Source organism: Schistocerca cancellata, chromosome 7, assembly GCF_023864275.1.
Source record: "Schistocerca cancellata isolate TAMUIC-IGC-003103 chromosome 7, iqSchCanc2.1, whole genome shotgun sequence".
Lineage (NCBI taxonomy): Eukaryota > Metazoa > Arthropoda > Insecta > Orthoptera > Acrididae > Schistocerca > Schistocerca cancellata.
This window is the reverse complement of record NC_064632.1, coordinates 357,533,114-357,555,812: the sequence shown is the minus strand read 5'-3', so window position 1 is coordinate 357,555,812 and position 22,699 is coordinate 357,533,114. Positions and strand designations below refer to the sequence as shown.

Below are 22,699 nucleotides of genomic sequence, written 5' to 3'. Positions count from 1 at the left end.
CCAGATGTGTATCTGCAGTAGTTTTCCAGTACATCCAGAGAAGCAAAGAAGTATTTTTGTAAAATTTTTAATTTTTTAACTATGTGGCCCACTTTGTTTTTTAAATTCCAGACAATTGGACAGAATTTTCAACGGAAGTTGTAGAGAATGTAATTTTGGAAAAATAGTGATAATAATGTTAACTGCAACTGTATTCCCTGTTTCATAAATAATCTACAAACTACAACAGTTACTATTGGTTTCACTTGAATACACTATTCTTGCTATGTTCTTTCACTGAACAATACAGAAAACTTAACTCGTTTCAAGGCTAGGAAATGAGTGAAACAACTCACTAACGGTTGCCAACAGTGATATGAACGTTTCTACATTCTTAATGGAAAGCAAACAAATTTACTTGTATAATAATATTTGCTTGTCTGGATGTTCTGGAAAACTTCTGCAGATACACATCTGGAACGTGTTTTATTAGATTCACCAGACTAATAACAACAAAATGAATGGAAATGGTGCTCTACTTTAACCTTGTACAGTTTTGTGATGGCTTCGTATTAGCGAAGTTGCTAAATTTCAGGCAAAATCTTTCAACAGCTGTAACTATGTAACTAAACATCTGCAGACCTATGTTTATATGAACTTTTTTCTTTAGTTTTACTTGTAGAATAACATATTAAAATATTTGCCTATCTTCGTGAATCACACTGTATATTCCTCATGCATTACGATCTTCTGCAGTTAATATTATGATGGCATTACAACCCCACCCATATTCCACCTGTTTGGGCAAGGACACCTTATGGGGTGTGTAATGTCCATCGATTGTCCACTGACCTGTTTTTGCCCCCATGACAATTGACTACACGGGATTTCGATACACCTAGCATCCAGCATGATAGCCAGTCCGTTAAGGTGGGGCTGTAATGTACCGTCATGGTCTTAGCCCCCGACAACATGGATATCACTGCTGATGCCTGAGCAGCAAACTTCCTATGTTTTCCAATGAATAGATGCCTGTCTTCTTGGGACATCAGGACTCTGGCAATGGCCATCGCGCCTGGTGACCTTTTCTGTGGCTGGGTGGTGCCCGCGGGGAGAGCCCCTGATTGGAGTGGGTGGCATAAGGGTGGATGACCCCGCAATGAAGCGGGCCAAGTCATCTTTTGATAGGGACCGAATGGTTCAAGCAGTCTCTAAGAAAGGGAAAGTTGAATTTAATCCTGAGAAATATGACCCCAAATAGTTTCCCTCCCTAGCTACAACATGGGAGGAATGTAGGACTATGGAAATGAGAGAGCCTTATTCGCCAAGGTATTTAGTCTGCTACGGAGCAGATGGGGACTGTATTTTTTGTTGAACATCTGGAGGATAAGTTTGTGGAAATGACAGCGCTGTTCAAAATGAGAAATGGGTTGGTCTTGATTCGGACAGCATCCCTAGCCCAGTCCCATGTGTTGCTCACCTCTGACAAGCTGGGTGATATTTCCATTTCAAAAAGCCTAAACATGGTACACAGGATTATTTTTCATCATGCCCTCCTGTTGCAGTCCGAAGACAAGCTACATGCCAGTTCAGAACCATGGGGTATTCACTTTGTCCAGTGTGTCTGTAGGGGACCAAAAGATAATAGGGTTGCTATCCATGCCTCCATCTTGGCCCTCCTTGAGGATGGAGGGTGGTTCGTTACCTGAAAAGGTCAAGATGATAGTATACTGATGTAACATAGAATCATCCCCCCTCCCTCCCCCCCCCCCCAAACGCGGTGCTTTAAGTATTTTCCTGCATCCAAATACTCCATGTGCCCCTTCTCCTACCTGTCAGCTGTGGAGAGCACCACTCCCCCTGCTCGCTGGTCTGCACTGTTCTTTGCAAGGAGAGGAAGATTATGGAGTATAAGACCCTGGATCGGATGACTTACCACCCTTCGTGGCTATTGGGGGTATTACAAAAATTGTAATGACTGTAACAGGATGTCAGGTGGAGTTTGTATATATGTCCTCACGTCTGTATATATAGCAAACCTGTGTTCCTTCAAAAACCTTTAGAAGCTGTGGCTGTCAGTGTGAGGATGACACGGCAATTTCCATCACCAGCATCTACCATCTTCTAGATAGTGACATGCTGCACCATGTATTGACTGCACTAGTTTCCCAGCTGTCCCCACCTTTTCTACTTCTGGGTGATTTACACACCCATAACCCTTTGTGATCAATGACCAATGTGATAATGATCAATGAATGGACACCTGAGGGAAGTATATCAGTTTGAAGTACACAACTCCAAAGAGTCACAGAATATATCTGTCTGGGTCAACTGATAAACATGAAAGGAGATTTAAAATCAGAAATATTATGGTGAATTAAATTGGGCTGGCAAGCTTACGGGAGGCACTCTTCAATTTTGAAATCTAAGATGTCGGTTGAGCTGAAGAAATCTATTTTTGACCAATGTATATAGTCAGTAATAACGTATGGCTGTGAAGCATGGACATTAAATGAGTCCATTGTTAGGAAGCTAACCGTAGCCCAAAGAGGAATTGAAAGATCAATTTTGGGTTAGACGAAAAAAAGACAGGAAGAGAGCAGTTGAAATAAGATGAACAACAAAGGTCACCGACATAATGTAAAGAGTGAATACATTGAAATGGCAGTGGGCTGGTCATGTTGCTTGAACAAAAGATGGTAGATGGTCTAAACAAGTCCTAGACTGGAGCCCAATTTACCAAAAAAAGACCTAGAGAAAGACCACCAGACAGTTGGGCCAGAGATATAAGGAAGGCAATGGGATTCAATTGACAACAGGAAGCTCAGGCTTGGAAGAAATGGGAGATCTTACTGAGTTGCTTTGTTACACTCTGGCAGTTTCCACCGACTAGAAGAAGCAGTGTGGTACCGGTGTGCAAGACTCACACGTCCCCTTCATCATTGGACTTACTTGGAGGTGCTTTGCTGATCTTCTTCTCATGATAGCCAGCTGCGACGATCTGCCCAACTTCTTCTCGGAAGATATGATACTGTTTGGAGGAATTTTCTCCACTCTTAAAATGATTGTGTACACTCAGGATACTTTTAAATCAACCCTACTATATTTCACTTCCACAAACAGAACACCACATAACAGTTTCATATGAATGAATCATATTTCGTAAATCGAATGACTCCTGGTCCGTCAGAAGCTATTGATTACTTTTACAATAAATACAGTTCCAAAAAACTCAAGGTTCTCACAAGTCCACCTTCCGCAACTGTAGAGTGTCAGTAAGTAAGAAAGTAAAAGTAAGTGCCGATCAGCCGTTCACCTTGTGGCATTCTCTTGACACATGTCCACCCTGCGCACACAGAAAACTGGCACGAGGTAGACACACTCCCATTTCTCACGCTCGTACATAAAATATCGGGTGTTCAAGACGGTGGAAAACGGAGGGTCTCTAGAATTTGCGACAATTCTTAAGGCACTACAACTCACTGACTCAAAGATACAACATCATTAAGTGATAGAACTGGCTGATGGTGATGGTGATGATGATGATGATGATCCCTTTGTGGGGTGGAACCGAGATTATTGGGCGTGGTATTTGTCTCCTAAATACAAGTGCTCTCACTCATTTTAGTGTGGCGCATACTAAGCCAGTGATCTCTCAGTTTGCAGTCGTGCCCTTCTACCATCTGTCTGCTGGAGAGCTCATGATTACTTGTGCTATAGTGACAACTATCCATCCACTCTTCCTGTCCCTCCGACATCACTCATCTGGACACTTGCCCTGATGGGCTCTTACCAAGGCTGGCGGGGATGCTTTCACGTGTGCTACTACCATTGGATTTCCGTTGCATGCCGACATCGATGAGGTGATCCAGAACATTACTACGACCATTGTTTCTGCAGGTGAATCAGCAGTCCCTTGTTCCTCAGGTTGCCCCCGGTGGAAGACAGTGCCTCGGTGGTTGCTGGAAATTGCTGTGGTCATTAGAGATCATAGGTGGAACCTCCAACATCATAAGCGGCACCCGTCCCTGGAGCACATTTTTGCCTTCAAATGGCTCCGTGCCTGAGTTCGACAACTCATCAAACGACAGAATCAGGAGTTTTGTTGGGAATGATACATTTCCACCATTGGATCATGAACCTCCCTTTCCCAGATTTGGACCAAGATAAGACACCTTAACAGCTATCAGACCCCTGCAGGTATACCTGGGATTTCCACACACGTAGCTGTATATACCGACCCGGATGCAATCGCAGAGCATCTTGCTGAGCATTATGCTTGCACCTCTGCCTCTGCAAATTACTGCTGCTCGCCTTCCATCTCCTACAACAGCAGGTGGAAAGACAACACCTATCTTTTGCTTCACGCCACTCTGAGGCACGTAATGCTCCATTCAGTGAGTGGGAATTTCTCAGTGCCCTTGCAGCACATTGTCCTGACACTACCCCTATTCTTGACCATATCCATCACCAAATGATTAAACTTCTATCACTGGATTACCAGTGCCACCTCCTTTCCATCTTCAACCACGTCTGGAGTGATGACGAATTCCCGCCGCAATGGCGAGACAGTATCATAGTGAAAGTGCTAAAACCTGGTAAGACCCCACTAGATAGGGTAGCTATCGTCCTGTGCAAGCTGTTCGAACATATTGTGAATAGACGGTTGTGTTGGCTTCTTGAGTCTCGGGGCCTTCTGGTTCTGTCCCAGGGCAGTTTTCACCAAGGTCACTCCACCACTGACAACATGACATACATGGAGTCTGCCATCTGAACAGCCTTTTCCTGCAGTCAACACCTTATTGCCATCTTTTTTGACCTGACGATAGCCTATGACACCACCTGGTGACACCACATCCTTGCTACATTACACGAGTGGGTTCTCCGGGATCCGCTCCCGATTTTTATACAGAACTTTTTGACTCTCCGCACCTTCAAAGATCGAGTCAGTACTTCGCACAGTTTCTCCCATATCCGAGAGAATGGGGTCCTGCAGGGCTCTGTGCTGAGTGTGCCTCTCATTTTAGTGTTCATTTATGGTCTTGCAGTAACTGTGGGGTCCTCAGTATCACCCTTCTTATGTGCAGATGACTTTTACCTTCCCTTTTGCTCATCTTCTCCAAGACTTGCATCATGTGCTTCTGTCACTGTTGTACAGTTCAGCCGCACCCATAGCTGTGTCTTGATGACCATCTCCTTAATGTAGTGGACTCTGTTGTTTTTTGGGACTGGTTTTTGGCACCCACTTAACTTGGCTTCTCCATCTTTGTCAGCTTAAGTGAAAGTGTTGGCAGCATCTCAACATTCTTCGTTGCCTGAGTCACACCGATGGGGTGCAGATTGCCTTACACTGTTACTGCTGTGCAATGCCCTGGTACAGCCCCATCTTGACTATCGGAGCCTGGCGAGTGGTTCAATATCACCCTTAGCATTACAGATGCTGGACCCCATACACCACTGTGAAGTTAAATGGTGATGGGAGCTTTCTGGATGAGCCCTATGAACAGGCTACTCATGGAAGTTGGTATTTCTCCATTGTGCACCCTGCAGCAACAACTGCTTGCCAGTTATAGTGCACACATTTGCAGCTCACTGTCTCCTTTTCCATAACATGGCAATACATCGCCCACAACAGCAATCCGCAATGGGGATCCCAATTGCAGTCTGTGTCTGGCCACTGCTCACTGAAGTCGAGTCTTTCTCTGTACCACCTCTCCTCCTGGTCCCGTCACATACACCTCCATGGTTTGTACCTCGACCACTGATTCATTGGGACATATAAATAAGTCCCAAAAGACTCGGTTCATCCTACGGCCCTTCTTTACCTTTTCCTCTCTATTCTTCGTTTCAGGGGTCAGAGATAGTTAACACGGTTGGCTCAATAGTTGATGGTCTATTGGCCTATGTCCTTTTTCCACATTAGTCACCAGTAACATTCTGTCATTCTCTAGTCTATTTCTGTACATCCGCCATGCCCAGATAACACATTGTGAGGGCAAAGGTGTCATTTTCGAAAGATAGATGAGTATTTGAGTACCATTTGCACTCTCTATGGTCTTGTATGATTGAGCAAGCATGGATATTTCAAAGTAGGTTCAGCAAAGTATAATTAGTGTTCATTAGTTAGAATAAGTGTGTGATGCTTTTTTCGTCTGGTGGTAATTTTATGCTTGAGATACTTCTGGTGCATTGTGCGGTATCAGGGATTTGGTGTAAAAGGTTTAGTTAGTTCAGATTTGATCCTCACTCAACCTGGAAAATATATCCAAATTATCAAACGAATATTCTGATGTTTTATTATTTAATACATAATTATTAAACCAAGTCATTAACCAGTACACAGACTTTCCATTAGAAGCTTGGAAACCATCACAAGAAGATTTTTTGAGAGTTTGCAAGGTTTTTGTCTGACTAGCACTGGGGCCTAACTGCAAGAAGGTGCTCTTTGTTGGCATAAACCCTCGCAACGTTATCGTGCACTTTCTACAATACCTCCTCCTTTAGCTCAGCAGGTACCACTGAATGTGGCCCCATCTTAGTTGACCTACATAACAGCCTACTGTTCACAATAAACCACAGTTGTGTTGTGCTAATATGTTGCAGTCCGCATCAGCAGCTTGTGCCTTCTGCCACTCTGCAAGTCTGTTACCTAGTGCCCGCACTATCCCAACCGTTCTGTTAAGCCTGTCTGTATTCCCATACTTCTTGTCATTTTTATGATTCAAGTCAAACTCACACACTCTGTGCCCTTTGCATGAGTCTCCTGGAAGGATCCTTTAACTTTGACAGCCACTTTAGTGCTTTGTGATCAGTTATCACCTTGTACAGTTAACATCTGAAATAAATGACACTATATCTCAATTCCAACATCTCTTTCCGTAATTTCTTTAAGCTTTATTTAACTGCCACCAAGTGTGTGCTACTGGGTGCTCCTTACCCTGTACTTCCTGGCTCAAAAGACACCCTACTGCCTAGTTGGAAACATCACAACAGGATAAAACCCGTCTTGTAAGATCAATACAGAGCTTGTTGTTAATGCCTCTTTTAACTTTTTTGAAAGAGGCTTGACATTCTGCCTACCACTGGAATTCCATATCCTTTAAAGTGATAATGCAATATCTGCAAACCCCTTCATAAGTTTTCTGTAATAATTCACTAATCCCATAAATGACTGCAACTTCTTACTCGTCTGCAGTGTTAGAAAATCCCTCACTCCCGTATCAAACTAGACTCTGTCTTCACCCCTTCCTAACTAATAACATGTTCCAAGTAATTTACTTTCTGCAATACAAAATGACACTTCTCAAGAGACATGCGGATCATAATCTACTAAATACTTTCCTTAACTATTGCTTATGCTCCTCCATCTCCTTTGAAAACATGATCTCACAAAGGTACATCATGCATTGCCATGGCTTTAAACACCTTAGCATTCTCTCCAGCAGCTTCTGAAATGTGTTTGGTGTACTTTTGAAACAAAATGGCATTAGCTGAGACTAGTAATGGCTGCGAAATGACTGAAAATGCATATTTTCATTAGTCCTGTGGCACCACTTCCAATAGATGGTAACCAATCCTTAGATCTAATGTAGAAAAGTACTGCCACGGCACTAAGTTACCCAGAGTTTCTGTAATTTTGGTTTTGGATTATCCATCTGCTGATTTTGCGCTGTTTAAATCCTGATAGCCCCTGCAGAATCTAAAATTTCTTGTAGCATCTGATGATTTTGTAGGTGCAGCAACAGGGGCTGCCTAGAACTAGTACTTTGCGCAATTGCTCTTTGATGAATTTCTCCATAATTGATTGTAATTGATGGGCAATTGTATACAGTTTTTGGCCAACAGGTGCTTCTTCCCCAGTTGGATTCCTGTACAGTTGTTGCCAGCAGTGGGCCATGAGGATCAAAATGGTCTTTGAATTCTAACTACTACTCCTTCACAGGTACCCTCTCTGTTTTCTTCACACACTCCAATTTTGCATGCTATGCAGTTGTACAGATCGCTCACTTACGGCTATCGTCCACACTTGATCTGTATACATCATCTTCATCTAGAACATCTAAATTGGCTACTAACAACTTATTGGCCAGATTTACTTCATTAGTGCCAAAGTTATCTACACGGCAACCACTCTTTCACTATCCGTTTCCGGTATGCGTACATCAGTTTTATGTGCAAAACAACATGCTGCATCCAACACCTCATTCTCTTCTAGTAGCTCAACCACACTCAACATGTTAACAAGTAGTTCCATTTCTGTGCTCATCCAAAGCAATTTCCCAGTGTGTTGCACCACTTTACCTCAAGAATTGACTCGGTGATTTCGTGTGTAGTCTAATTGGTTTGTCCTTCGTGATAGATAAACCTTGTGGCTATTTATTGCTAGCAAATTAGGATTGTGCAGTACCCTTCAGCCATAAGACCCACAACTTCCACATTCACCCAGAATCTTCCCACCTCGACCTGAACACACGGCCATGCTGGCTCCAATGACTTTATATCACTATTGCCTACCCCATGTAATTTATAATGTGGAAAGTTCAACTGCCCCTTACCCAAGAGGTCCAGACTTGCCATTGACATATGAACCTGTGTGTCCAATAAAAATTATGCTCCCTACAATTCACAATGCCCACTAAGCCACAATCAACTCTGCATATGTTTTTCAGCATTTAAATTTACTGGGACACCATTTAGCAGATTAGGAGTTCCCATTGGTGTTCAAAGGGTGACTATTCTGCCCCTGTCCATTTCACCTCGTGTTCCTATAATCTTGATGGTGCAGAAACATGCCACAGCTTCCACGTTGTAGTTAGTGACACTGCCTCTGGATATGCCCCAAATGTCCTCGTCTATAACATCTTGTGTGTCATACTCTTGTTGCAACATCTATCTCCTTTAACTTTGTAGCTGCCCTAATGGTGATAGCCAAATTCTTTGGGGGCACTCCCATACCCACCTTGACACATCAGCTGGCAGCCTCCTTAGGAGAGCATCCAATGCCGTATGCCCCACCTCGTGGAGAATAATTTTGTTTGATTTGTTGCCATCCATTACCTTATAAGTATTTGCATTGGCTTTCCTGATTCTGCCTCATTCGGCCTCTGTGGCACTCCACTCAGATGTTCTGAAAGAATCCTGTGCTATTTTGTTTCCTTTAGTGCTGCTTGAGACCTACCCTTTGCTGCTCAAAAGTAAGTGCACTTCTCAGGCTTCTGTGGTACCTAAAAAATGCTATTGCTTCCCCTGTCAGGTGCAACTGGGTCATTTGTTGTAAGGTTAGTCTGTCCAGAACCCCAGTCTTGCAGCTGCTACTAAGTGAGCTATAAATGTCAATACATCCTCCATTGGTTTTGTTTTCAACACACTCCTTCTGTTATCAGAGATTTAATTGCCTTCCATTTGGAAACACCCTGTGTGTGTAACTCTTTATAGTGTGGAACCCCTGTCGATCAAATCACACGAGATAGAAACAGAACACAATAACGTGACAATGAAACGCACGTAGAGAATAGAATACGACAGAAGAGCCAGAAATGTTTATTCTAGACACTATGCCTAATCGTAAGCCACCTTGATTTTGTTTACTTAGCAAAATAATCACAGTGATGGCACCTGCGGTCCTGAACTGGTGCTGACTCAGTACATGGTCTTCTATGGCCCAACAGGTTGCACTGCATGCACTTCACTAGTTGCAAATAGTGTTCTCCAGGGTTCCTCCAGAGTTGCGACAAGTCAGCCAGTTCCTCCAGCTTTACAAATCCACTTTTAAGTTCCCGTGACATTCCCATTTCATATCCATCTCTCTTGCACACAACTGAGGAGGAGAAAACAATTAGTTTGTTCACAACATTGTGCTTACTGCTGCCTTCAAGTGCGACTGGAGATTTGTTCCAGGGCACAACTGCAGACATCCATATTGATGGTGCTTGAAGCTAGAGCACTCACTTCTGTTAACACTGGTAATCGTTGAGAGGTGAATACCCACTACATTGGTTGGTGGAACTAGTTTTAGTGTCAGGAGCCCATAATTCACCACCCCAGGCAGGGTAGCAGTGGGTGGATAGCTGGCGGCCATCAGCCATATGAACATGAAAACATCATTGATTAGACAAACATTTTGTTAGTGAACACACAAAAACTATCACAAAGAAGCTCTACAATTGCAGGGCTCTCCAGGGCATCTACTGAAGACATGAGATGAAGTTGGTTGGGCAGTTGCATCGCCCTAGTATCGAACAGTGGCTGTCTAGTGTAGGAGGCTTGCAGTGGCTGGAAGTAGGGCCAGAAGTGCCCCACCAGATGGAGAGTGTTGAATCCATAACTTAGGACTTACAACCAGCAGTAGCCGTGCAGTTAGTGGAGGCAAAGTCCCTTGTAGATTTATGTCTACTTGTAGACTGTGATGATCCTCTCCCCAGATTGTGTTATCACCAGACTGCAAGCGTCTATCTAAAAATTGGGGTATTTATACTGACTGTCTGTACTTGTTTTGTCAAGGTATTGATTCCCCATCATGTGGCCCCAACAGAGTTCACAGTTCAGTGTGAAGTAATCGGGTCCCTGCAGAGGTCCTGTCTTTCCACTGCATTGTTATTACGTTGCTGGTCCCCCTCCTGGCTCCCGATCTGTTAGCTGCCTGGTGTAATAATGCAAGTAGCAGGCACTCCCTGACATATAACTGTATATTGTCGGGTCTAGTTTGGCCTGGCCCGTTTCCATTGCCTCTCAAATTAAATGTGGCAACTACATTGTTTAATTCAGCAGCACCAAAAAACAGTAAGAAGACTAAGGTAGACAGTGAGAGGGGAATGGCAGATATAAAGAGAGGGGTGATGGTAGGCGGGGGATGACGAGATGGACAGAAAGAGAGAGGGGTGTAGCAGGAGGTTGAGAGAGGACGGGAAGGAGGAGATGGACATAGAGACATTGGCTGGAGTTGGCCAGAGAGATAGATTTGCAGAGAAGTTGGGCAGAGGGAAGGAGGTTGGTGGAGGAGATACAGAAAGAGAAAGGATGGTGGAAGAAATGGACAGAGAGGGGACAGGGAAAAGAGAAAAAGAGGGACATAGTGGGTGGGAGGAGAAGGTGGACATAAGGAGGGGGATTAGGGAATGTCAGGAAATGAGGAGGAGGATACGGACACAGAGAGGCAGAACAAGAGATGGACAGAATCCGAAGGAGGAGCTAGGCAGAGAGGCAGGGTCAGGAGGAGGAACCGGGCAGGGAGGGATAGTCCGGAGGAGGAGCTGGACAGGGAGGGAGAGTTCGGAGGAGATAGAGATGGTTCTTACATGAAATGTATTGGCGGCAGCACAATCATTCTGGAGTTAGATTCAAGTGCCAGTTTTCTAAAGTTTATCTTAACAATATCTTGTGAAAGGAACATTGTCTTCCCTTCAGGGATTCCCACTGAAGTTCACAAAAAAATCTTCATAATGTTTGCATCTTGGTCAAACCTACCAATGAAATCAATGGATCCTGCTACGGTCACTCAATGACACCTTCCCGTGCCCCACAGCATCATCAGCAAACAGTTGCAGATTGCTACTCACCCTGTCCATCACATTATTTTTGTATACAGAGAAGTACTTTCCTGGTGCACTTGACAATACTCTTGTCTTTCATGAACACTCATACTTGAGGACCATGTTCTGATTTCTATTACTGAAGAAAGCCTCGTGCCACCCACGTACCTGGGAACCTGTTCTCTATGCTCGTACCTTTGCTAAGAGTCTGCCGTTTGGCACTGCGTCAAATGTTTTCCAGAAATCTAAGAATATGGAATATGTCAATATGGAATCTGCCTGTTGCCCTTCATCCATAGTTCATATCACGAGAAAAAGGCAAGCTGAGTTTTGCATGAGTGATGCTCTCAAAATCTGAGCTGATTTGTGGACAGAAGCCCTTCCATTTCTAGGAGAATTGGGGTGGGGATGCTGGAGAGAGAGAAGGGGAAGGAGAGGGCTGTGTGGGAGGCAGATGGATGATGGAGAGAGTTAGTGGCAAATGAAAAAGGAATAGGGCGTTAAGGAGGCAGTTGGAATGGGGAGAGGGAGTGAGCTGGAAGTGTAGAGGGTATGAGAAGACAAGTGGAGGTAGGAAGCAGACATAGGGGGACTACGTTGTGAGAAGGCAGGTGGAAGAGGTACAGGGTGTGATGAAGCAGGTGGGGTAGGGATAGGGTGTGATGGAGCAGGTGAAACAGAGGAGAGAGAAATAGAAGCGCGAAAATAGATAGGGGTGCGTTTTATATTTCTTCCAATTGTTTTGATGAAACTATGTGATGAAACTGTGTGGGCAAATCTCTCTCTCTCTCTCTCTCTCTCTCTTTCTCTCTTTCTCGTTGGTAGGGTGGGATGGACGTGTGTGTGTGTGTGTGTGTGTGTGTGTGTGTGTGTGTGTGCGCACCTTTTTTTAATGTAGTTATTATATAAACAGGTCACAGTCAGTAGCAGTACATTATATAAAATTTTCTTCTACCAAATTAGCCTTACAAAAGATTTTTTAAGACTTGAATTAAAAATTTTTATATTATTGTAAAAATTTGTTTTCTGCTCTTGACTGGATACGATGTCACACTGTATTACTAAATTTTATTTGTTTTTTATGGCTTTATTATTATTTTAAAATGGGACACACTCCTGACACATATACCCCTCTTAAAATAATTTTTGTATTAGGGATTAGGATCTGTAAAAAGAAGAGAGTTAATACAGTTATTAAGTCAAACAAATTTATTTACTCGCAGCTTAACATTTTATAAAATTTGTATTACCTACATATGAAATTAGTCCTTATCTCTTGCCTTCGTGTGCTGCATTGTCTGTATAATCATCTTTTGTTCCTTACTGGAAAATGTTTTCCAGCTGTATATAAGGGCACATCATCATCCACACACATGGGTGTGTATCTGCAGTAAAATGGTAAGATAATAAGCTAGTTACTGTTTTGTGAATGGCTCACAATCCGAGAGATATAACATATATCACAAGAAAAAACAGAGATGGTACAATGTCAGCTATATCCTACTCTGCAGAGTACACAGTTCTAATGGGAGCTGCAGAGCGGTTCGACCAGTGTAGAGGAAGATGATGCTTCTGAAAATAAGTCACTTAAATGGTGGCATTGTCTTTTTAATTTATCTTTTTGGTGTTACACTAGTAAAAAGTTTCATCATATGGAATGTAATAATGGAGTAAAATGTGACTGCTTTTCTTTTCCCCTCCCTCTTCTAAGGCAGCTTTCAACTGTGAGAAATATGAAAAGTGGGGGAAGGCAAGTGTTTATCACAAAAAACAAACCAGGAGTTTGTGTAATTTCCCATTTCATATCAAATCAAGGGAAATAAAATAAGATTGTGACACCAAATTAAATATGTAAGTGTAGTGATTTAGACATAAATATGAAGAAAAGGCACAAATGGAGCCTCTCTCCTCACACTGGCTATAAGGCAAAACCATTAAACAAATTTAAAAGTGTTTTATCAAAAAATAAGTGAACAAAAATGTATATTCCTAACAAACAGTGTATTGCAGACAGGGAAAACATATAGAAAACTGTGTAAACACAATGCACATAACGGACAACTGAAGCAGTTAAGTGATATCTCATGCATTAGGTGCCAAACAGTGATCTTGTTGGCTCCAAACAGTCAGTACATTCAACCCTAGATCACAGTACACACAGATTGGGACTTTCATATCCATGTGAACTCGGGGAAATATATTTGTATGTTGGATATGTATGTCCCCACTGGTCATGACAATGAGTCTCACTGTGGCTGCGAGTGTGTGCATTTGTTCATCTGTGTATGCAGACAGACGTCAAGTGGTTGCAGAATTGACGTCATCCCGCTTGGAATTACTGCCAAGTCCATTTTGCTTTCCTCTGATTCTCGTTTTACTGCAGGCGTTATAGGCCTGCGTACGCATCTAATACCAACAGACTGCGTAAACCAAGCGTTGCACCAGGACGGCGATTCCACACATGCCTAATCCATTCCAGCACCATGTCCTGCGAAAACCACTAGTTTCATTTGCTCGTACAATTACAGTTTTTGGAAACACTTCAGATTTCGGTGAAGTCTTTCGCTTGAAACTATGAATGGGGGATATTTATGTCCATCTGCTATGCAAGCAAGCATGACGGACATCCGCTGTTTTTCATCCCCTGATGTAAGAGTGCTTATGTCTTTCTTTCCTTTGGCGGCAACCGTATAATTTGACAGCATGTCAAAATATGCGAGAGTTTGGTCAGCATTTCCTATCTGACCAAGAAGGTATTGATTTTCTGTGCGCTGCCTAATTATGAAGCGTTGAAATTCCACACAAGTTTTTCTTCATAATTTTTCAGCAGCTTCTGTGCAACTGAAGTTCGCCTCCAAACTGAAAAACCCCAGCACTTCATAAACAGATCAGTCTAGCTGCGATTTGCCTTAAAATTTTCGATTTTTTGCACTCAAGCAATTTCATGTGCCTTGACTTTTAAAATTTTGGCGTTCACAGGCAGGAATTTCTGACGCTGTTCCTTAACAAATTCATTTAAAATCACTTCTAGTGCACAATATCGGCCACACTTCGGCCCACTAAATGCTTTCCTGCTACTTAACATTCAAATAATTTGTCTCTCTGCAGTCGCCATCGCCTGACGTTGCTCTCATCAAACCAGTGTCGCAGACCTGCAGCACGATTACAGCTTTGTCCCACGAAAGAAATAAGTCTTCCCTTGAATTTGGCACTATAGTGAAAAGTGCTTCATTATGGTTCAGTAACACCACCAGGCACTTCACAAAATTCCATGAAGCAATAGGTGCCGCTAAGTGAAATCTTAATGAGCCCCAGCGTATCAACTCGTGCAACAGTCGTAAAGCCTTGTGTTTTGTTGATATTTTTCTGTGAAGAAATTTATTTTTGTTGCTACGAATATTTGAAAGGCTGCTACATTCGAAGATGAACAATACGGAATTTCTATTTACTTCGTTGGATAATGTGTGGAAATGCAGTGGTCGAAACTCGGGGTGGAGAAAAAAAGCTAGTCTTCTACCCTTTTTTTTTTTAATTTATTTACTGGCGCAGAGGTTTTGGCACCAGTATTTATCTTTGTGCCTGCAAAGCATGCCTGTGTAGCGCTACATATATTCGATGGCAGAAATTAGTTGTGGCGGCACCTACCAACATTTTTCAGAACTTCCACTTACTTTGCACTCGATTCTAAGCTGCAGGTGGTTTTTTGGATTACAAAACCGGAAAAAAGTGTGCCTTAGATTCGAGTAAATACTGTAATCTTCTCACAAACGACCGACATTCAAATGCAAGTTCTAAATTAGAAACCTGCTGTGTAATCTCTCTTTATACAGGCTAGAGGCAGTAGTAATCCTACCTACATTGTGTGATTGCTTTGAAATGTTAATCTTTTACAAACTTGAGCATGTTGTATACTTCATGTTGATTTGACATTTGATGATTGCTTTCTTGGTGGCATTGCAGTTTTAATGGCTCCCAGCATATAACTTCTCATGACAACCCATGTCAATCTCCTGTATAGTAAAAGTCCATATCACTGCATCTGTTCTATTTTTGTGATTCATATACACTGAATGATCTTTGTGACTGTCTATGTAGTAAATCAGTCCAGTTCTAGGCACTATAATCACTGTTAAGAGTGCTGTCATGTATTAGACATTTACTATCACTGCTTTGTCAGTTTGCCATGCAATGTCATTAGTGATTACTGTCTGCTTCTTCTAGACCTTTTTGCTTTTCCTGAAGCATCTGATTTGTGTTTTTGTACATTCGTGATTAATTTTTCTTTTTATCTTTTCTCAGGTTTGATTACTACTTCTTTCTGATTTTCTGTGCAGCCATTCTAAACCAGTGTCATATCATTCCATAACTGTTTCAAAGGTTCTGTAAATTGCTCTACATCTTACAGGATGTAATATTCTTATTATTATAGTGTCATATCAGAAGGCGGCTCAGTTTTGAACAGTTCTCTGCATTTCCTCTCTGTGAACCCCTGACACCCAATGAGTTTTAACCTGCCTTTGGATGTCTTGCTGCAACACTGGATGACGATCCCTGCTCTCTTGCAGACTGTGGCATATCCATTCTTCAGTGGCTTCACTGCCTCTATCTGTACAGAAGTGCCTGTCATCATGATGTGTATTATAACTCAATAATCACATGAACTGCACTTTCCATAATTTCTCACAGACACTTCTTTCAAAGAAACTCGGTTGGTTATACATGAAATAAACTGTGACACACTGGACTTAATTTTTTTGTATCCACACAAAGAGCCTAGTACTATAATTGGTTTTAATATCACCCATCATGATATTGTTTTGATGAGAAATATCACGAAGCCGCTGTCGTTGGTCGTTGGGTACATGTGCAGCATAGCACATAACACTGAACACTGCTGCCATAGGTACCTGCTAACATGGAACAATTTTCCTGCGATTGAAATGAACAGCTTCTATTATAGACACCCACAAAACATGGATCCTGCAAACTGTAGCCTTCGACCACTTTCTGCAAACCATTCTGCAATTGTCCTCTCTACAGAACTGAAATCTCATTTTAGGAGTTACCTAAAACTTAACTAGTATATGGTTGCAACTGCAGCTGCCCGTGCTAAAATGTCCAAAAAATCAAAGGAAGTAGAAAAAAGCAGAATTTTCTGCTGTCCTTGTCATGTAAAAGATTAAAATTATAATTTGTTGCAGAAAATTTGTGTGACTAGTGGACTGGTGGTCCATTGGTAGCCTCCTCCTATTTCTTGTAACTGCTTTAGAAAATGCTTTACTATCTCATTAAGAAGAAGGGTGTTCATAGAGACACGTGGACTGCAACAGGATAGCGCTTAATTATTGACCGCGTAATTGTTAATAAAATATTGGCATCGGATGTCGTAGACGCCAGAATGAATAGAGGAAGTGAGTTACACACAAATCATTGTCTGATCATCATATAAATTAGACTTCTTACTAAATGAAGGGAAAGGGGGAGTTACAATAAAATACGTTTGCTCAAGATTAAGGAACGAAACATTCATAATCAATTCGTTGCAGCAAAATTTAGTTGAGATTTCAGCAAGTAATGATATTAATGAGGACTGGGGAAATATAACTTCAGTAATGAAGAAAGCAGTAGACATTATTGGGAAGAAAAGGAAATTCTTCTGATAATAGGTTGAACTATAAACAAATAATGGAGATATTTCAGGATTTGTTTGAGGAACAGAGAGGGGGGAATAGAAACCGCATCGTTAATCTTATTACTTTTTCTATTTATTCGTCATTGTTTTTGATGAACAGGAATATGTCAAAATCTGTTTTAGATCTGCAAAAATAAGTAACTAAATTTATCTGGTTAAAAAAACTTTTATTCCATGCAAAAACAAATAATGTATGAATTGTGATTTTCTGTTCTGTTCTCCAGAGAAAAAATATTTACATCTGCAAATAATTTATTGTAACATTAAACTGGTGTACTGGGTTTGTTCGACAATACAGTAAGTAAGAGTATTGATTTAAGTGGTAGGAAGTCATTTCTGAAAGTATTTTTATGGAGTGTAGCCATGCATGGAAGTGAAACGTGGACGATAAATAGTTTATACAAGAAGAGAATAGAAGCTTTCGAAATGTGGTGCTACAGAAGAATGCTGAAGATTAGATGGGTAGATCACATAACTCATGAGGAGGTATTGAATAGAATTGGGGAGGAGTTTGTGGCACAACTTGACTAGAAGAGTGGATCGGTTGGTAGGACATGTTCCGAGGCATCAAGGGATCACCAATTTGGTACTGGAGGGTAGCATGGAGGGTAAAAATCGTAGAGGGAGATCAAGAGATGAATACACTAAGCAGATTCAGAAGGATGTAGGCTGCAGTAGGTACTGGGAGATGAAGAAGCTTGCACAGGATGGAGTAACATGGAGAGCTGCATCAAACCAGTCTCCGGACTGAAGACCACAACAACGAATCTCATTGACCAAGGAAAATAGAAAAAAATCTCGTAACATATAATATTGATACAAAAGACACAAAATCCTTTTGATAAGTGTGTGTGTATGCTGTCTTTGTAAGTCTGCTTTAGATAATGACTGTTTGAACTTCTTTGTCTTAAAAAGACATCAGATATGTTTCTAGCATGTTGAAATCACTCTTACTATTCACCTGATTATGCACCAGTTTCATTCCACCAACCCCCCCTCGCCTTATTTATTTAGCCTCAGTGTGACCTTTGAACATATCTGGACCTGATGAAGATCAGAAATATTAAATTTTAAAATCTCAGTCCCATGTTTCTGAAGTCTCATAAGTATCCAGTTAATGAACGTAGAAATGGAGAAGCCGCACAATACCTCAGAAGTGTATTGGAGGAGAGGGGGGGGGGGGTTGTCTTACAATTTCTTTCTGGTCCATAATTAATGATTACTAAGAAATGTTTTGGTTGCACCAGTATCTTTTCTTATATGGCCTCATCAGCAGTAGCACTTTATCAGCAATTCATAAAACTATTCTTTGTCACTCACACTGTTGTCATTTCCTACTTTTTATTTTATAAATTATCAGCATTAAAAAATGAAATTATTTTGTCTTCTCAAACTTTTGTCTCTCATCAGAAAATTGTAGAATGAATTTTCAATTTGCAGCAGTGTGCACACTGATTTGAAACTTCCTGTGAGGTTAAAACTGTGTTCCAGACTAGGACACAAACCTGAGTCTTTTCCTTCTGCAGGCAAGTAGTTTACTGGCTGAGTTATCCAGACAGTGTCACAACCTGTCCTTATAGTGCACACTCTGCTTCAGAGTGAAAATTCATTCTGGAAACAGTCCCCTGCGGCCATAGCATTTCTCTTCCATATCCTTTATTCCAGGAGTGCTAGTCCACAAGATATGCAGGAAAAATTTGGTGAAGTATGGAAGCCAGAAGAAGAAATAGTTGTGGAAGTAAAGCTGTGAGGACTGTTCGTGAGTCATGTTTGGGTAGCTCAGTTGGTAGAGCACTTGGCTGCAAAAGGCAAAGATGCCAGGTTCAAGTCCTGGACTGGCACACAGTATTTATCTGGCAGGATGTTTCACATCAGAAAATTGCTTTTTCTATTTGCTAATTTTGCATATGGTTTTGCCTTAATAAACTGTGAATAGTTTTCTGTACTTTAAGTAGCTGGCAGATTTTTTAATTTGTGGTTATTAAGTCCTCACAGCATCCAATATTGCATGAATTCCACAGTTACCGCCCAACCACTGTTGCATACAAATTGCAGATACACAAGCCTCGTACTATATCTATACTCTAATAAACCTAACTTACACACTGTATATCACCTGCATAGAGAGGAATTAAAAAGAATATAAACTTCCAAAGTACTGAATTTAATTTCCTTACAATCAGTCAAGGCATTAACTAATTATGGCAAATAAATACTAGGGAATGGCATGTCATAAGATGCTAAGACTTGAAAGGTGTTTATTCCACCGAACTGAATGAAGAATGGAAGGCTAAGTGTGTGACACACATGTTAAATATTGTGAAAAGAGTTGATAGTGGACTGCAGAAAACTAGATTTGGAGTTTAGCTCCAACAAGAATTTTCTTCCAGAGTATATCAAAGTAAGCTTAACAATCCTCAGCATGCAGTCCTAGGTTTCCAGATTGTTCCAATTGCTGTAAACAAGAAGGTATTCAGTGCATGTATACGCTTTGCTATTTACAATTTGGAAAATGATTTGCTGCTTTGTAATAAAAAAAACTCATTAATAAAATGAAGTAAATTACAATAATATGAATTGTAAAAAAAGTAGGTTTTAAAAGCTATAGTTCAGTTTTTCCCTTGTTGGTATATTCTGTTCAGTTATTGTATTGTTTACTCTGTTACCCACTAACAAAATATGACATTTTGTCATAACTGTAGGTTAACAAGTTGAAAATACATTAAGAAAATTATGTAGGACAATTTAAAGTACTAACCCTCAGAACATATTATACAACACTATTGCTTTTTTTCAATGGATGTTACATCATAAAGAGCTAATATTAGATATCTGGAACACATACCCGTTACTCATAGTGTCTCTTACTGCGATATGTGAAAATCTCAAAAAGTTTCTCATTCTTTGCAGATAGCAGACTACAACATGATACCAGACACAGCAAAGTTGGCAGAAAGGCCACGTGTATGCTTACAGGAATCGACAGATGAGATACCAATGGATTACACGAAGCTGTTTGATCAGCGTTTATTCTCCATACATACAGGCATTGTGGCAGATGCGATTGAAGCTTACAATCAATTGAATGTGAAACATGAACCCCTCAGACTTATAACACCTCAGTTTGAAACACCACTTCCATTTCTTCAAGCAGCTGTGAGTTTGAACTAATGTTGTGCACCTTTGAGCTTATAAAATGTAATTTTTCCATATAATGTGTTAATTGATTTCCTTCTTAGTCTATGCTGTATTACATTTTATTATATTTCAATAGGTATTTCCACCATCATTCAGAGAGCTCCCTCCTCCTTCTTTGGAGCTTTTTGACCTGGATGAAGCATTTAGTTCAGAGCAGGCAAGACTTGCCCAGCTTGCAAATAAGTGTCAGCTGACAGCTGGAGAAACAGAATCAGAAGCTGATGTGGAATACTTTATTCGTGAATGTGGATATGCCTTGGGTGTAGATGCACCCTCTCCTGACGCTAGATCAATTCTGCATGCAGTTGGGTTGCAGATTGCAGAATTCCGCAAACTGGGTCAACCAGGAGAATAAATAAACTGTTATCTGAAGTAATTGTTCAGAATTGTTGTGTTAGATATTGATGGTGTGCATTTTCTACTTTATTCAGTATTGCTTTAAACAATAAATCTCAATATTTTAAATAGTTGTTATGTTTTGCATTAGTCCTTCCACATTTCCACCTGTTGGAATGTTTTCATTGTATACAATTCAATCTTCAAGGAGGAAAATAAAAACTATCCATGTTTGTTAATTTTTTTGTTGTTGTAAAATGAGGTTAGTGCAAATGAAACAATGGGAAGACACATCTTGTCAGTAGGAATAGGACATCAGGTAGTGAGGGACAGAAATAGTGTGATATTAAAAGTGTATGTACTGTAATTGAAAAAGAAAGAAAGAAAGAAAGAAAGAAACGGCCAATAACTTGACACTGTAGACTTTCTGTGTGGAGTAAATACAAGCTAACATTATGCAGCATGACAAAAATGTTGCTGTACACTTATCAGCAGTAAAAATGGCTGCGTAAATTGAAGCCTTAAATAATAGTATGAAGCATAGCAGTCTCACAGTTTACAAAAGAGATGCTTTGAAAAAATAATATTATTTGAATATTACACTGAAACCATTGTCAGTATTCTGAATAGACTGTAGACCAGCAAATAAACTCTACAGTCATTAGCTATGCAGGGTATCTCAGAAGAAACTACACAGCTTCAGCCTTGTGGCCCCAGAAAAAATTAACAGGTACAAGCAGTTTTGGCGTATAAGATTCATAAAGCCAGATTTAGTCTAGTCTATTTGAGCACATGTGCCTTGACATGGCATGAATGAGGTGAGAAATCGGTTCACCAGCTACGAGGTGGGGATGAATACCTGAAACTCTGATGACGAATTTTTGATACTATAATCATGTATTAAGTATTTTTTACTTGGGATATTAATAATGGTGTCTATTAAACAAGATGAGTAAGTAAAATACTATGTTTAAGACATAAAACTTTTTTTTGGGGGGGGGGGGGGGGGGAGGTGAAATAATGAAGTGTGTATACTTTCTCAGAAAAAGTACGCATTTCAGAAGTTTAACATTTTTTCATACAAAATTCGAACAAAATTACAGTTTCTTTGATTAATTAACATAATGATATTATCTTATAATTAGAAAACAGAAAAAGAAAATAAAAGGTCTTATATGAGATCAATTAGCTCAGCACCAACATTACACATACAAATCAGCACATTTTCCGCACATAAAAATCGTGTGCTCCATACATATTGGCTTCTCACACTTCGAACAACGAAGTTTTGTTTTCCTGTCCTTTTTCCCCCAGTACAGTCACCACGCTTGACGTATCTACCAGTCATTTTTTTGGAACTGGCGATGAGTTTCTCCTAGTTGATTAGCAATCCTCTTTCGAATTTCCCTTGGAAGACATATTGAGTATACAATAAAAAAATGTCATAGGCTAACCTTTACTGTTGCGGGCAATATCATAAGTGACACTCAGTTCACACCTGTCGATTGGTCTATGTTTTTATCATTGTGTAAAGTTGACATAACGAGCACAACTTTATTTCTTTTTTTACATACATAGGACACCAAATCGAGAACTATATACTTCTGTTCCTTTTTAGAAAATCTCAGGTACACTTGTATTGTTTCTATGAACTGTGCCAACAGAAGTTAATGAATGTTCTTGCAAGAGATGGATCATAAGAGGGTAACTAGTAAACCAATTATCGAATGTTAAATTCATATTTGTTTTCGTTATTGGCTCCACTAAACAGTTTTAAATATCATATGCTTTATTACCAAGCTGGTAATGTCCTGGTGGCTGTTTTCCCAAGTATACTTCCAGTTGGAGTATATAGAATGTGTCTGCATCTACAAGAGCATATATTTTTAGGTCATATTTGGTTGGCTTGTTTGGAATGCATACAAAAAAAGGAAATCTCTCTCAGAAAGATAACAGCATCTCATCA

At 40.6% G+C, this 22,699-nt stretch overlaps 1 protein-coding gene across 1 annotated transcript in view; it reads left to right on the top strand.

Moving 5' to 3' along the window:
• The window catches only part of LOC126092274 (intraflagellar transport protein 52 homolog), a 68,300-nt gene extending 47,371 nt beyond the window's left edge, over positions 1 to 20,929 (top strand). The window contains exons 6-7 of the mRNA XM_049907791.1: positions 20,110 to 20,355; positions 20,474 to 20,929. Of these exons, the coding sequence (XP_049763748.1) occupies positions 20,110 to 20,355; positions 20,474 to 20,752 (525 nt within the window). The 3' untranslated portion in view covers positions 20,753 to 20,929. The remainder of the gene's footprint in view (positions 1 to 20,109; positions 20,356 to 20,473) is intronic.
• The last annotated feature ends 1,770 nt before the right edge of the window (positions 20,930 to 22,699 follow it).